The sequence below is a fragment of the Heliangelus exortis genome, chromosome 16, assembly GCF_036169615.1.
Source record: "Heliangelus exortis chromosome 16, bHelExo1.hap1, whole genome shotgun sequence".
NCBI lineage: Eukaryota > Metazoa > Chordata > Aves > Apodiformes > Trochilidae > Heliangelus > Heliangelus exortis.
This window is the reverse complement of record NC_092437.1, coordinates 3,890,787-3,906,826: the sequence shown is the minus strand read 5'-3', so window position 1 is coordinate 3,906,826 and position 16,040 is coordinate 3,890,787. Positions and strand designations below refer to the sequence as shown.

The 16,040-nt window shown below is 40.4% G+C and overlaps 1 protein-coding gene across 3 annotated transcripts in view; it reads right to left on the bottom strand.

Annotated features, from left to right (window-relative positions):
- Window positions 1–16,040, bottom strand: part of DIDO1 (death inducer-obliterator 1) — a 58,708-nt gene that overhangs the window by 39,066 nt on the left and 3,602 nt on the right. The window contains exon 2 of one of the 3 annotated variants that reach the window (XM_071759811.1): window positions 14,657–14,784. Coding sequence is in view for 1 of the 3 variants with exons in the window: in XM_071759808.1 (XP_071615909.1) it covers window positions 1,082–1,237 (156 nt within the window). In the remaining 2 variants the exon portion in view is untranslated. Of the gene's footprint in view, window positions 1–1,081; window positions 1,258–11,763; window positions 11,910–14,656; window positions 14,785–16,040 lie in introns of those variants that run through there. The other 2 variants (XM_071759809.1, XM_071759808.1) reach the window with 2 other exon arrangements.

The following is a 16,040-nucleotide window of genomic DNA, read 5'->3' as shown; positions in this document are numbered from 1 at the left end:
AGCTTCAGAATTAAGAAATATTCCCTGTCTCTTTCACTAATAAAGGTTTGCAATACAAAAAATTTCAGAAGCTTTTTTTCAAGGGCAATAAATTATATCAGTAACAACACCTTATCCCAGAAATTAATCCTTGGAAAAACTTTTCAAAATCACAAGGCATTTATTTAAGGCATCTGAACAACAACTACTGTTTAATCCTCACATGCAGAGTAGCAGTGGAGCATCAACACTGACTGCTTGCTTCCCAGAACCTAAGCCTGAGAAACAGTAGAAAACACCTGTATTTAACCCAAAATAGTCTATCAAGCAACAAGAACACTGGAAAAGAATTTGGGAGGAAAAGGAAGTCCAGATGGACTAGATACAAACTGTTGGTTTTGAACTGACCTACAAAATAAATAGTAAAGGCAAAAGAACAATAGTGGACACAGACTCTGCCTGTCAAGATTCTGCAATTAATGATGCAGGGAAATCAACCCAGTAGGTGAAGGAAATAACTAAAACCTTAATCCTTTCAAAGGAGTAAAACCTGTTTGTTAATACTCCAGGTGGGGAGGCATATAAATTCAAGAACAATTCAGATCATCCTTCCCAGCCCTGCCAATACACAGCCTGACTTCTCTTGAAGAGTTTGTCCTGTATTTTTTCTAATCTCTCCAGCCTCCAACTGTTGAAGCATCTCTGCTGTTTAAAACTTCTTACTAGCTAAGCTATGCCTGTGTCTGGGTGACCCCCAATGCCATGTCACCATCTCAGAAATAAGGAGAGGGAAAGAGACAGATAGATCCCCCCAGTTTGATTTTCACTACTGGATCACTATTATTTCCCTAACAATTAACCCCAAAATTTGCAGATGTGGCAAAATAAAATAAGGAAAAAAACCCCATGAGTGCTTAGCTAGATCCACATCAGTAGCTCCTTCACCTGGACCTTCTCTATTGAGGATTCCATACATTATCTTCATTCTTTCCCTCAGCCAACTATTCCCACTCCAAAAAGAGAAGGAAAAATTTCAACAAAAAAGACAATAGAATAAACTACTTTGAAAGATCCTCGTGCTGTATCTCATGGCATTGAATACCTGCTCTAATAGGTATTTTGCTCCATTGTCTGAATCTGTGATTACATCCAGGGATGGCTGAAGACAGTCTGAGTTTAAAGTGTCTTCTTCCACGCTGCTGTTCTGTAATAACCTTTCAATCTCCCTGTTCAGAATCTCCAACTGATCACACATCATGCAATTTTTAAGTGATATTCCTAAAGGAAGAGGGAAAGTCAGCTAATCACTTCTTGCTCAACACAATATTAAAACTGTGAAATAAATTTTGTGTCCTATTTGAGTAATTTAGCAGTAACATATTAAAGAATTGCCTTCCCAGTGCACACTTGTGTACCTGTGTGCAACACACTCATTACAATTACATTTGAGGCCCAGAGCTGATGGTACTAAAGCATTCCAAGAGTGGAATGGGCATCCTCCTTTCCTGGCAGACATTCTGGCTCAAACTCATGCATTTTTTCCAAATTCAGTCAGACCCCACCCAGTGGCAAGGCTGTGCAGTGCAGTCTACAGCTCTGACAAAGTAAAAGAGCATTTTTAACACAAAAATACCTAAAATCGAAGAGATTCTAATAATAATGCTTCTTTTGTATTTTTAGACATTGTCTCATTACTATTACTTGTATTATTACCTCCAAGAAAAAAAAATTAATGGAATTGAAGTTTTAAAATGAGTTCAAATCTGAAAGTTATAAAAACTAAATAGACTTAAAACACTAAAATTGCAGACACACTCCACTGGCTGTAAAATGTTTGGCTGTTTCTTCTTATTCTTTAGTATCTCTCTCTTCCTTCCTCACTTGGTCCAAATTGTATTTCACGAAAAACAGAGCAAATTTCCAACTTATGTTACACCAATCTGCTCTTGCAGAATTGCATCTCCATACAGGTTAAACTTAAATGCCTAGAAAAGCTGAAAAAATCAAGTATTATCAAAATACAAAAGCCTTAGCTCACAATTACACAACCACAGCCCTGCTGCTAGCACTTGTAAGCAAGCATTCTACTTCTAAGCCAGCAAAACTGTTTACAACATAAGGTGACTTTGGAAGCCTTCAAGTAGCTGTTTCTCTTCCCAGTTCAGTACAAGATTTTGTTCATTTTGTTGTGTTTGTTCTCAAGTTAAATATTCAACTTCAGCTGAATGTAATCTGAGGCAGGAAAGTGGTTATCTTATTTGGAAGTAACTGAACATCAGTTATTAGGTTACTCTTCCAGTTCTGCCCCATCTCCTTGAGAAAAGGGTATTATGCACCTCTGAAAAATTTGAGGCAAGGATCTCTATAAATGATGGGACAGAAAGACAAAATATGTTAATAATAAACATATCTATTGCTGCTTATTTGAAAAATCCTCTGGTTTTGTTTAAAGAACTTCTGTGATAAGGAATCTCCACTGTGAAGATGTGTAGGCTTTAAACATGAACTCTTACGTGTTTCTTAAGGGAAAAACCCTTCAAAGATGAATTAAACTTTGCCAACACAACCCCTGGGCTGATTTAAATGGGCACATAACACACACAGCAGGTCCTTGTTAAACAAACGATTCACAGTGCTTATTAAATTCAAGTTTATGGACTATAAAGTGCAACCCTCACACTACTTGGGCTGCTACTGTCCTGCTCTCCTCTTCCATGCTCAGTTTCATGGTCTACACCACATCCACTCACTCTGCCACAGGAAATGAACCCTTCAAAGGATAAATTAAAAAGAAGAAAAAAAAAAAAGGAACATCAGAACTAGAAGAAGCACTGAGAACAAGGTTCCCTTAAGCTTGCTGCAATCTTGTTCAACACCTGCACACCATGGGCCATGCAGCAAGGGCTCATCCAGGATTTTATTAACTGCCCCCCCTGGTTGAAGTTTGCAAACTGTAATAATTTGAGCATTCCAACACAACTGCCTCTTATCCCAAAGTGGAGCATCTGATGCACAATATCTTGAGAAAGAACATTCAGCCAAAAAAACATTTATTCAGGTTTTTCCTCCCCCATTAGTTAAAATGTTCCTGTTTCCCCAAAATCACCCTGGATCTAAATTCCAGAAGCAACTGAAGCACAAAAGTACACTGGCAAAATTGCCAAACTTTTAACTTCAGTTTGGCCAACAATTCTCAGGCAGTGACAAGCCCAAAACCACAGGGTGAGACTACAGAAACCATCTCTCAATTTGGCACCCGTGTGAGACAACTTTACTGCACCCTGGGTGGTTTTCAGTATACATGGTTTGGAGAAATTCCAGAGCAGCATCAACAATTTAGGAGACAAAGAAGATATTCCCAAATTCCAAATCCTGCTACCACAATAGCCTCTTGTTCACAAACACATCATAAAAATCTCTCCTCTGACACATCCTCATTAAACAACAAAAAAGAAAAGCTGTCTTCACTTTTGGGTAAATTTATTCATCCCTCTCACACTCAAAGCCTCAAAACCTCAAGAAAAGCACACTGCTATCTACTGGCATCTTTGTAACCCTACAGGCTATAAATGTGACAAAAAGGAAGATAATCTGCACCAGGAACACAGGGCCAAGGTGCTAATTCCAAGACAGGCACCTTGACACCTGGACCTGCTGATGCTGACTTCACTAAACCCTTTTTAAGATGCCCCAATCCATCATCTTAATCTGATGATGACAAAGCAAAGCTTTTAAAGAACACCAACATTTTCCCCTTTTGGAATTTTTATTATAATATCATGGACAAATTCCAACATAACCAACAAATACACATTCACATCAGTATCTCCACTTTCATCTCTCCCTGAAGAGGTAATGAAAAGCTCAGTGGGTTTGTTCACTGACTTCATAAAGAATTTGTCTACTCCAGAACTTAACATTTTGTCTGCATGAGGAATTGCTTGCCCCAGTGGGAAGACTTCAGTCTAAAAATGGGTCCTGAAAGGTAGCTCAGCAACAAAATCTTTAACATGAATGAAACACAATCAAAAGGAATAATTGATCCTTTATCTGAAGACTTGAGTAAAGAAAATATGCATCTTAATTCAGGATAAATTCTTCAGTTTCAGCTTACTAGCCATTTTCTTTTTTGAGGAATCTGTATGAATGGCTAGTGAATGAATAAGTGATCCTTATTCCATGGTCTTGATGTCAGCACTTTTCAACAGTCAGGCAATTTGCTGTGATATGCACAAATTCTGGTTTATGCTTTGTTACACAAGCACTTTGCATGAATACCTGAGTCCAAATGATTAATATCTGGCACATATTTGTTCTACTATTCCCTGCTCACCTAAGAGCTCCTCAGAAGGACACCACTGACCCTGAAACACGTATAGAATACTCACCCCTCCCTACACAAGCATCCCAGAAAGTTTAATATTTATATATCCCTTTATATTGAAGCTCCAGTTAATGGTTTAGATACATGCAAGAAATTGTATGGCAAGGGCCCAAGGGCAGGACAAAAATCTCAACCAACCCCAAAGGCCACTTTCAGCAACTTTTTGAAAAATAGGATTAGAGAGAAGATAGAAGACTTTGCATTTGTAAAGAAAATTCAAAGCACAAGAATCTTACACCTTTTAGCTCTAAAAAGCAGCTGTCACTCATCAGTGACCAGTTTTCTCTCCATGTCCTGACATGAAGCTGGTCTATACCATATCTGACATCCCAGCTTCAGTAAGAAGGACTTGTTCCTGGCTTTCAGCTATCTTCTGATCCAAGTTAATCAGAGTTAGAAGGCCACACACAAGGTAATTGGCTAGAACAAAAATATCCAGGATAGGTTTCCTAAATATCAAAGAAACTATACAATGTTATGAAGAGGACAGAAAGCATCTTTTCCAGATGATGTAAAAGTTATTCCAATGACAACTGACAACATCTACACATTTTATCCCTTGTAAAATAGGCACTGAGCTTGATCTATGTCTCCTTTCAGTGTTAAAAACCTCCTAACAAGCAAATATACCAATATTCTGTGAGAAAAAAAAATAGAGAGCTCATTCAAAATAAAAGAAATACTCATATGGCTTAAGTTGATGCCACTTCTACTTTGGAGACTGATCCCAAAGAAATCTTTTAATCTATTTTTCTATTTGGGAAACCTGCACTTTTTTTCTACTCAGCAGCAGCAAAATTAATCCCTTGTATCAACACCTATTCCAAAAGCAGCCAAAAGGAAGTCAGAAGGGTAAAACCTACTTTGTACATAAGTGAACAGCTCCATTCAGCCCATGGACAAAAGGTACAGTCTGTTGACCACTAAGAACAGCAGGAAACAGGTTTTGTGGGAGCACTGGAGAAACCCAGAACAGCCAGGGCTGCAGAGCAGGTCCCTCCAGCTGCTCAGAGATAGAACTGACAACCACTTACATGAGAGCAATAAAAAAAAAAAATCAGATGACCAACTACAACTCATAAGCTGTCCTTTATTTTCATATAAAGTTCATCCACTGATTACTGACTTAAGTCTCTTCCTTCTTCAAGAAGGAAAACACCTTTGACAAAGCTGTGAAATGGGACTGTTGGGACAAGAGGAAAGCAAAGGGAGTTAAAAAAGTGAGAAGGGCAGAAGTTGTAAGGGTCAAGTATGGAAACAGGGAGCTGTAAGAAAACTCTTGTGATCCTGGACTCCTCTCCAGCACCTCAAGTGATCTACTGAACTCCCAACCTGCCTGCTTCAGTTCAAGGGCAAAATATCCCTGGTAAATACAAAGATTTTATGCCAAAAGGAGTTAAAGATCATGTTAAAAATAAAATCTACATAAAATCAAAGTATTGCAATGCTTGTTGTTAGACCTACACTACAAAAACTAACACTCAGCTCTAAGTGCTTTGCTGGGTATCATTAAACACACTAAATTAATTTCAAGATTATATATACACATCCAGAACACTAACAACTAAGTGCCAGTCAATTTCTTCCTATCCTAGAGTCAATAGATTATTCTCATTGAAAAAATTAACACATTAACAAGGTTTTAAACTTGCCCAGGGTATGTTCAGTAATGCAGCCACGTTCCTCACAAACATCTCATCTTGGTTTAAAAAATGGGTATTCTTAAACACTACATGAAGCAGTAATAATTCTAGGCAAATACAGACAGTGCTATACAGCCAAATTAGGACAAAGTATCATACTAGGAGTTTTCAGATAGCTTTTAGTATCAGAATTGTATTTCAACCCCAAATAAATGTAACACATTTTAATTTCCAAAAATGTAGGGAAAAAAGTGTTCAATCTTCTTCCAGATTTTCTCTCTCATGAAATATGAGGCTCAAGACAGTTATAAATTTCATGAGATCACTTTTTTTCCACTTGAGAAAGGAAATCTTCCAAATTAACAATAAATTTTACAGGAAAACAACCTAACAGCTTACTTTGTAAAATAACTAAGCAAAAGGATTCATCCCAAGAAGTCAAAGGAGTAGCTTCTCTTCAAAGCAATAAAACCATTCACTTGGTTGCTGTGCTTTTAATAACAAAGAAATGAACCTTTCCAATTAAAATGCCTTTCATGAGCCATTATTATAAACACTCTCCAGTGTCTCTCAAGCTCACCATCACTATGATTTTCACCATCACTACTCACTTACCTTATGTAAGCCTCACAGGAAGGCCACTGCCTCACACGTGGAAAACTCCACGTTTGCAGTGACTGTGGAACCTCCTGGAAGTATGGAATTTAATGTGTATGCCCAGAATCCCATTTCCATGCACACACAACTGACTTGAGCACAGTCAGACTGCAAAGACACTGAGTGACTCTACTATTCCAAGCAAAAACAGGGAGCATCAAGTAGCTCCCTGGCTTATGAAAACCAAAATACACACACTGAAGTTTATTTTGATGTCTAGAAAACCACCTCTCCAAGCAAACCATTAAAAAAATATGTATCTTGTTTCAGACTGCATCCTACAGGATCAGAACAGTCAGAAAAAACTGAAGGCCAAAAGGGATGGAGCACTCAGTGCAGCAGAATGAGAACACATCAGCTATTAAGTGTATTTTATTCTGGGTGAGCTGCAAAATTTTTTGATCCAGAGTGAAGTTCCCACAGCTCAATTCAGCTAAACAGCAATTTCTCCTGGCAACATTTGAGAGCCCTCAGCAGCAGGTCCACCAGAAATGTGGCAACCAGGAAAATTTTATTTAATAAGAGACAATGATAATATCTACACTACAGATGTTCACTAGCTCAAAAATGCTGAAGCCAGAAGGTTAAGGGTACAAACCCCTACCCAGCAGAGCTCTGCTGGCATAAGAACATCATTTTGGTGTCATTACACCTGCAGAACTGTACTTTTACCTGTATGAGTCAGTCTGCTTGCAGGTGAGCAGCAGTTTTATCAGTGGGGCTGCACACATCAAGCTCATTCAGTGCAAATAGGGAAGGAGTTTATCTCAGGAGGAAGCAAGACTTTGAGACTTCACTCAAATTCCTTGAATGGAGAGAGCTACATTAGTAAAAAAATTCTAAGATCCTGGTGTCCACATTAAAGCTTTTGCCAGCACAGCTCTGTTGGGAGCTGGGGAGAAGGTACTGCAGTAAAGGACAAACCTTGACATAAATAACTTGCACTATGCACATCCTCCAACCTCCAGGTTCATTTTTGTGTTTGATAAACTCATTTCACATTCAGTTTGGTGTTTTCATGCATTTGAGGAACTAATTTTAAGAGGAAAGAAAAGTATTATATGCATGTCATTGGTATTTTCCAGTCCAGAGCCTAGGCAGATAGACTCGACTGGTTTACTACAAGGTTGACATCTGCTTTTTTTACCACCCCTTTAATACCTTCTGAAGCCTTTACTCACAGTCACCTGAGTAAGCTAATCCCACATCTGCCCTAACAATGAAAATTTGCCCAAATACAACAGAATAAAATTGAAATTTTTTTTTTGTCAGGTTTACTTCTGCTCTCGGGGTCTGAAGAGTATGACCAAAACTGAGATTAAAAGTCCATTTTGCTCATTAAGAAAAGTTGTGAGCAGAATCATGGGGTTGTTAACTGCTTATTTCTTCTTCCCTTTTCTACAGGTTCAGAAAAAAAGAGAAAGATTTCTGTGGTCCAAACATAACCACCTCTGTTCAAGAAACCTTCTTAAGGCCAATATTAGAAGCCATTCTAGAAGCAACATTCTAATGTTGCTTTCTAGAAGGCAACAAAAAGTCAACAACTTTGACTGCCATTGGCTATTGCTCAATATACAACATCTCTACAATTCCTTTCCCATCACCTTGGATGAAAATATTTTACAAATAAATGCTCCTTATTTCCCTTAATTTTCCACTTCTGCTCCTGAACTGCTACTCTTCAGCAGCACTGCAGAAGAAACCTCACTTTGGGAAGGTGATTCACAGAACCTGGCATTCCTCCCCTGGCTGGTAACCCAGGAGTAAGAGTTACTAAGCCCCAGAATTTCAGTGTTTAACCCTTCAACATCATCTGTTACATTTATTTTGCAAATATTGAAGTTACAGTTCTACCACTGTTGAATTTCAACTCCAATACTTACACTGGACATAAAAATCCCTCTTCTCAGTTTCAGAGAAATTAGTAAAGCTGTAGAATCTTTGTCAAGTTGGCATTTTAATAGTAAACTGGTTACATCTCCTCAACTATTACATGCAAAAAATGCTAGTTTTACATTCACCTGTCACCTCTGGCATGTCCAGTTACTGCTGTCAGTCAAACTGAATGCAGAAAAGGACTCAAAACTGCAGGATTGTAATTTCTGACCCTATCAGCACAGCTGCTGAAGAAACCAAGAAAAAGCTGTGGTTATACAGGTTTCCCCCTTATTTTAGCTGTAAAAAGTGAGCTCAAATACATCTGAAACCAACTATCCCTTCTGTATTCTTACTTTATCAGAGAGGCTTCATTAAACTAATAGAAATTAATTTATCCTTCAGAATTTTGTGACAGTAATTACAACATACTGATTATATTATTAAAAATGCAGTAAACACCCTTCAGTTCCCATTTTTGATTAGGGTTTACTGTGAGAACTCACATAATGCACATTTCATCTTTGTCTTAGCTCCCCAACTGCAATTTTAAGATTTTTCTTATCCTGAAGATTCTCCTAGTGAGACCTGACAGCATACATAAAAGCAACCAGTTCTTGTGTCAATTAGTTTTATTTTCTTCATAATTAAATCCTCCCCTTAAATCTCCTACCAGTGCAGCCCTACAGGAGGCATCAGGCAGAAAAAGTGCACCAGAGCACAAAACAAATGAAGAGATCACCACTTTTGTCAAGTAAAACCCCTCTAAGCTTACCCTTGCTGAGTACAGTCCCTGCCTTCCATTTTTACCACTTACATTTTATTAACTTTCAGCCTAACCCCTACAATACTTTCCCATGTTTTCCCCACTTAATATTTGGAGTTTAAGTCCCAGACTTTGTAGAATTAAAATCCCACAGCTGTAAACTACAACTCTAAAGACAATTATTGTCTTAAACCAGAAACAAATAACCTACTGACAAAAATCTCTAAGTGGAACAAACATGACCTTTTGACAAGTCCACCAGACACTGGAAAATATTAATTCAATTTTATTTACCATTCTGGACTCATACAAACCTATTAGCATTGCTTTGGGAGTTTTAGAGGGTTGGGTTTTTTAAAATTCAAACCACATCTCTTAGTTATATGGAAAGCACCCTCTGAAGCATTGTGTGAATTACAGGCATTATTTTACATTTGAAATTTAAAAAATCTTAATTCATTTGCATCTGAAAACTTCATTTTCATGCTGATAAAAATTGTCTAAAAAATCCTTTAAAACACTAAACACAAATTTTGTAAAAATAATATTTAAATGCTAGTCCTGAAATCAACAATTAACTCAATTTGCAAATCACTGGAGTCATGAGGTCTCAAAGTAGGCTGAAGGCTACCATGAGCCTTTATTCTTCCAACAAAAAGCATTTAAAAACTCTATATGCTTCTGGAACCATCCAGGGGAAAAAAATAAAAACCTGAGGCCTAACTGAACAGCTATTCTGAGCACACTTCTACATTTATTCCTATAGAAAGTTCCAAATGTCAAAGAATGGTAACAAGCAGCTGGCATACATAAAAGTGGGGCAGAACCCAAAATATCTTACAATTAACACACTATATACTGCACTTTTACAGTAACTACACATTGCCATTTTTCATTGACCAGCAGTAAAATTGCTCATGATTTTTGTTTGCTGATGAAGCAAGACAGCTGAAGCTAAACCAATTCAAATTATCCCTTAGAAGAAAACTGTGTTAAAGACAAAAAAAAAAAAAAAAAGGGTGAAAAAGTTCTCATAAAACAAAGCAAAATTTAGTTGATTACCATCTGCCAAAGAATTTAGGTAAGTTTGTGGTGATTAAATAGTCAAAAGAGCTCTTTCTGAAGAAAACCTCAAATATTATCCAGAAAAAAAATACAAAAACCCAAACCAAACCAAAAAAACCACCATGGAAATTATGAATGTGATACACATCTTTTTGAGATAAATAAAAGGAATCAGCATTTTTTGTCTCCCTGCAGTTCCTAGAAGGAAAACATGAAAGCCCATGCAAGAATAACAGCATGTTACACTCTTATGAATTACTGAACACATGAACAGCAGGAAGGGTATAACACACCTACATTCTGTAACATGTTAAGATTATTATGTTCTTTCCCAGTTAGACATTCCAAGCTGAAATTGTAAAATTTTAAGCCACTACCAAGATAAAGCTATTACTTGGAGTTATAAACTGGAAACTACTTAGATGTTGGGAAAAAAATAAATACGTTTGGTCACCAAAGAATATCTTTGTGAAAGCCAAAAAAGCAGCTCCAAACTACCATCACCTCCAAGAGGCAGTACTTAAGTACATCAGAGCAGGGGGTGGGGAACAGTTCTTGACAGGGAACTTACTGAATATTTCACGTCAGCCTACAATTACTACGGTCCAAAAAATTCCTTTCCTCCGTAAGAAAGTCACCGGAAGATGCTAAAAGTTCCACTTGGTTTGTCGAGCTCACCCCCCCCCCCCCCCTTCTCCGCGGACCCCAACCCCACCATGAGGCTCCGCTTGGGGTTTGAGTCCCCCCCCTGCCAAGACCACCAAGGACCCTCCCCCTGTCCCCCCACCGGGGCCGCGGCGAACCGGTACCGGGGCAGCGGTGAACCAGAACGAGCACAGTGCTTAAAGTCGGTCGTGACGTCAAGGAGCAGCTTGCTGGCGTCAGCTTGGGTATGACATCGATCGCCTCAACACCACAACCCCCAACACACACACACACACACACACACACCCCACCAGCCATGGAGGAGCCCGCCTTCCAGCCCGCTCCGCCCGGGCAGGGCGTCCTCTCCGCTCCGGCCCAACCACGGGATGAGCTTATGGGGCGGCGGCTTTCAGCTTCCTCCGGGGCCCCCGCATTGAGTCGCCGACCTCCGCTGGAACCGAGCCAGGCCTCCGGCGTGCCCGCGCCCTGCAGCCGCACCGACGGTCCCCTGCAAACACCCCGCTCCGACCCTCTCCCCCTCACCCTTTATCCCTTTCTCCGGGGGCCCTCAGCCCGCCCTGACCCGCACCACCCACTCCGCCCGCCTCCATTTTCTCGTCGAGCCCAAAGGCGCCCAGGCCGGAGGAGGCCGCCGCCTCTTTGCCGACGCCTTTCTGCCGCCGCCGCGGTCCCGCTCCCTTTTTCCTCCCGTCCCGGTGCTTCTCCGGATGCCTCCCTCGCTCACTCACCGCGGGGAGGGGGCAGAAGGGGGTTGTGAAGGGGGGGATCCCGTCGCCTCCGAAAGCCTCAGCCGCGCCGAGCCGCCATTTCCTCCTCCTCTCAACCGCTCCAGAGCGCTGGGCGGGGCCGCTCCTCCCCCGCTACCATAGAGACCAACGGCAGCGTACAGCGCGCCCCCACCCCTTTGGCACCCCACCCCTTTTGCACACGGCCCCGGGAGGACTCCGTTGGCTCCGCCCCCATGCCCTGAGGGTCGGGCGGGAAAACGGCGGCGGCTCCGGTTCTGTCAGCACCGCCCGGACCGGGGCTGCGATTCCCCCTCTGATTCCAAAGGGAAGGGAGGTTGAACGGTTCCCCCCCGCACATACACACACACAGCACTGAGGTTGATCGCCAAGATCCCCCTTTCCTCGGCTTTAAGTCGCTGCCGTACCGGGGAAAACGAGGCCCGGGCGCACCTCGGCGTTTCCTCAGCTGAGGAGTTGTGTGGGAATCAACAAAGTGCTCCCCACTTTCTTACATCAAAAATACGGAGGATCTTACCTCACAGGAACTGCAGGTTTTTTGGGGTTTTTTTGTCATTATTCGTGGGGTTGCGAGTGCCAAAGCAAAACTGCCCTGTGATCAAGTACTGGTTTGCTGACAGTGACTTCTCACAGGATTAACACAGCTTGCAGACCAAACTCTTCACATCAGCTTTGCTACCCACCTATGCTTAACTCTATTGGGGTTTTGTTTTGTTTTTCTCGTTCTATTCCATCTCTTTTAAAAAAAAAAAAAAAAAAAAAATCAAATAGCTGTTGTTGTGCTTTCCCCTGGCTCTGGGTTATGGACTGATGGAAGCGTTGACTGGATCAGAGCCACTGCATGGAGGCTTCCTACTTTAAATAACCTTTAAAAATGGTTTGGGCTACTAAACTCCAGTATCCAAGCTGCTAAAAAACCAGCTAGCAAGAGTTAATTCCCATTCTGGATGTTTTGTTCCTGTTCTCAGAAGCTGTGACAGTGACAGCATTCACACCCACATGGCAAGGTCACCAAGAGGTCTCAAGGCTGACAGGAGGACCCAGGAGTTCATGCAAAAACATCTGAAGAGCTTTTAAGGCAGCTGGAGGTGCAAGCTTTAGGTCTTTGATTGTCCCTGATCCTGCAGATTTTTTCTCATGGATTTGTGACACTGATTCCAGATGGATTCCAGGCAGGTGCAATGTTTACTTACATGGATTATGGAATGAAAACACAAGGGAACAAAAATACTAATTCTGTAGAATTACTGTAATTTGATGACATAGTTTAGAAGTCTGTTACATTTAATACACAAGACTTCTGGTGATAAAAGCTCAGGGTGATGTAGAAAAAGCTACTATTAGGCTTTTTTTTTTGCCTGATAAGCACAGCCAGCCTCTTTTTCTACCTGGATTAATACTTACTCCACACAGGAACACCAAGAGGTAAAAAAAAACCCAACAGATTCCTGTGCAAAAGTACAAGACACCATGAGTAAAGGCAAGCAGAACTTCTGCAGCTATAGAGCTACAATAAATCAAACATATGTGGACAGGAAATACCTTATGATTTGCTAGATCAAGCTGCAGTGATTTATGCCCTGGGAAAAGCTAACAAGGTGTGGTTAATGGACAAAATTAGCACTTAGGAAGCACTCAGACCCAAGGATTGCACACCAAGGCAAAGGGAACGTGCAAAACAAGGATTTGTGAGCAAGAGAATGCCTCCAACAGGGGATCCAGCAGTGAAACAGGTATTAAATCCCTCTCACATGCATTTGGGAAGAGGTTTACACCATCTTACTGTAACACTGATTCACTTTGCACACCCAGTGAACACTTCAAGCCACAACCCTCCCTCCACCTTTGGGTTAAAGCCCAGGTCAGAGCATCTGAATATCTGACTAAATACCTGACTAAACCTGTGCCACCTTCCCTTTAAAGGTACCATCAGCACCTCAGTTCTTTCCCTGCCTCTTTCACTTCCTAATTCTTTTCCTGTTAGAGCCTAATTTGGGAAATTCACTCCTGGGTTACCAGTCTGAACCTGGCAGCACACAGGAGATTTTTGGTGATCCATATAATATGAGTTTGTTTTTTTTTTTTAACACTTCTCCTGTAATGTGATGAGAGTTTCTAACTGGCTGGAACTGAAACCACTGCTGGCAGAGATTAATGTTTATCAATCAGCTTCTAAAACACTCCAATAAGCACCTTATCTTAATTAATAATAATATTAATCTATTTCTCCTTAAACACTGGATAAGCTTATGCTTCAAATCCCTCAAGCACTACTCCTTAAAAACTTTTTTCCACTGCTTTCCACTATTAATACTCCACATTTCTTTTTCCACTATTAATATTTCCACATAACCTTTTCCATCTATTTATCTCTTGGATTTCCTTATTATTTTTTAAGCTTTTGTGTCTGGAGACACAAAAATTTATATTTTTTTATATATAAAAATATCTTATATTATAAGATATAATTTATTTATATCTGGAGAGTCTCACACAACCCACCAACCAATTATTTGTGATGGGCACTAAGCCATCACCTTCCTGTTGTGTCACTCTGTGCTCTCACCCACCTTTTCCTTCACCAGCAGAGCAACCTTTCCCCCCAGTGCTTGAAGGTGCAAAACCCGTTAAATATAAAACTTACTTTACATTCATTCCTCTCAGTATTTCCTCACTGAGTGCTCTGCTGAGCCAACTTCAGCAACCAGGTAAAAGCAGAGACAGAGTTAGCCCATGAAAAGAGAAGGGATGAAAGCAAATGACCAAGTTCTCTCCCCTCCTCCACCTCTGGCCTGGCTTTTAAATTTCCTTTTTAAACAGACAATCATTTTAAGTCAGAAGAGACTCATTTCCATCAGCTGTGCTCCAGCTTTACCTTTTTATTTTTTTGTGGAAAAAGGCCTCTGTCCTCAGAGCTCAAAACAGACACCCCAGGAGTTGAGGCACTGTAGCTTCTGGGTCCTTGACTCCCCAAGGCTCCTGATTCTTCATTTTTCACAAAGCCTAAATGAACACAGAGAAGGATTTACTGAGGGTTAATCATATTCACATCAATAAAGCAATTATTATCCTCTTCCCTGCATGGCAAAAACTTGCAGGTTTTTTTCACACCCTCCAATTCTACCTAAGCCCTTCCCTCTTCCCCTCCCTCAAAACCTTTTTATTTGTAGGGATTTTTGTGACTTTGGCAGAAATTTGTGGGTTTGGTTGAGAATTCATCCATCTTCAAATATCTGTCATCAAAATACCCCTGAAATGGCAGAAACTTGCAGGTTTTTTTCACACCCTCCAATTCTACCTAAACCCTTCCCTCTTCCCCTCCCTCAAGACCTTTTTATTTGTAGGGATTTTTGTGACTTTGGCAGAAATTTGTGGGTTTGGTTGAGAATTCATCCATCTTCAAATATCTGTCATCAAAATACCCCTGAAATGGCAGAAACTTGCAGGTTTTTTTCACACCCTCCAATTCTACCTAAGCCCTTCCCTCTTCCCCTCCCTCAAAACCTTTTTATTTGTAGGGATTTTTCTGATTTTGCCAGAAATTTGTGGGTTTGGTTTAGAATTCATCCATCTTCAAATATCTGTCACCAAAATACCCCTGAAATAGCAGAAATTTGCAGTTTTTTTTCACACCCTCCAATTCTACCTAAACCCTTCCCTCTTCCCCTCCCTCAAGACCTTTTTATTTGTAGGGATTTTTCTGACTTGACCAGAAATTTGTGGGTTTGGTTGAGAATTCATCCATCTTCAAATATCTGTCATCAAAATACCCCTGAAATGGCAGAAACTTGCAGGTTTTTTTTCACACCCTCCAATTCTACCTAAACCCTTCCCTCCCTCCCTCAAAACCTTTTTGTTTGTAGGGATTTTTGTGACTTTGGCAGAAATTTGTGGGTTTGGTTTAGAATTCATCCATCTTCAAATATCTGTCACCAAAATACCTCTGAAATTAGGGTTTATCAAATCCTAATCCATGCAAGAATTCTACAAATGGCACTGAATCAGAGTTATTAGATATTTTTTAAGCTCAATTTTGTAGTCTTGGCCAAAGGGCAATGTCCCCATTCCTGTGAGATTCTTCCAGGACTGTGGCATATTTCATCCAGAAGTCACAGAAATATCCTGCAAAGTTTTCCCTGAGTAATAAAAAAAAGATTTGCTTGCAGCTTTGGGGAAGTCAGGGTTTTTTTTCCAGCAGTTTGGCTTTAGTGGTAGGAAAAGGGGAATCAGGGAGGAACTTTTGGTGGGATTTGGTGCAC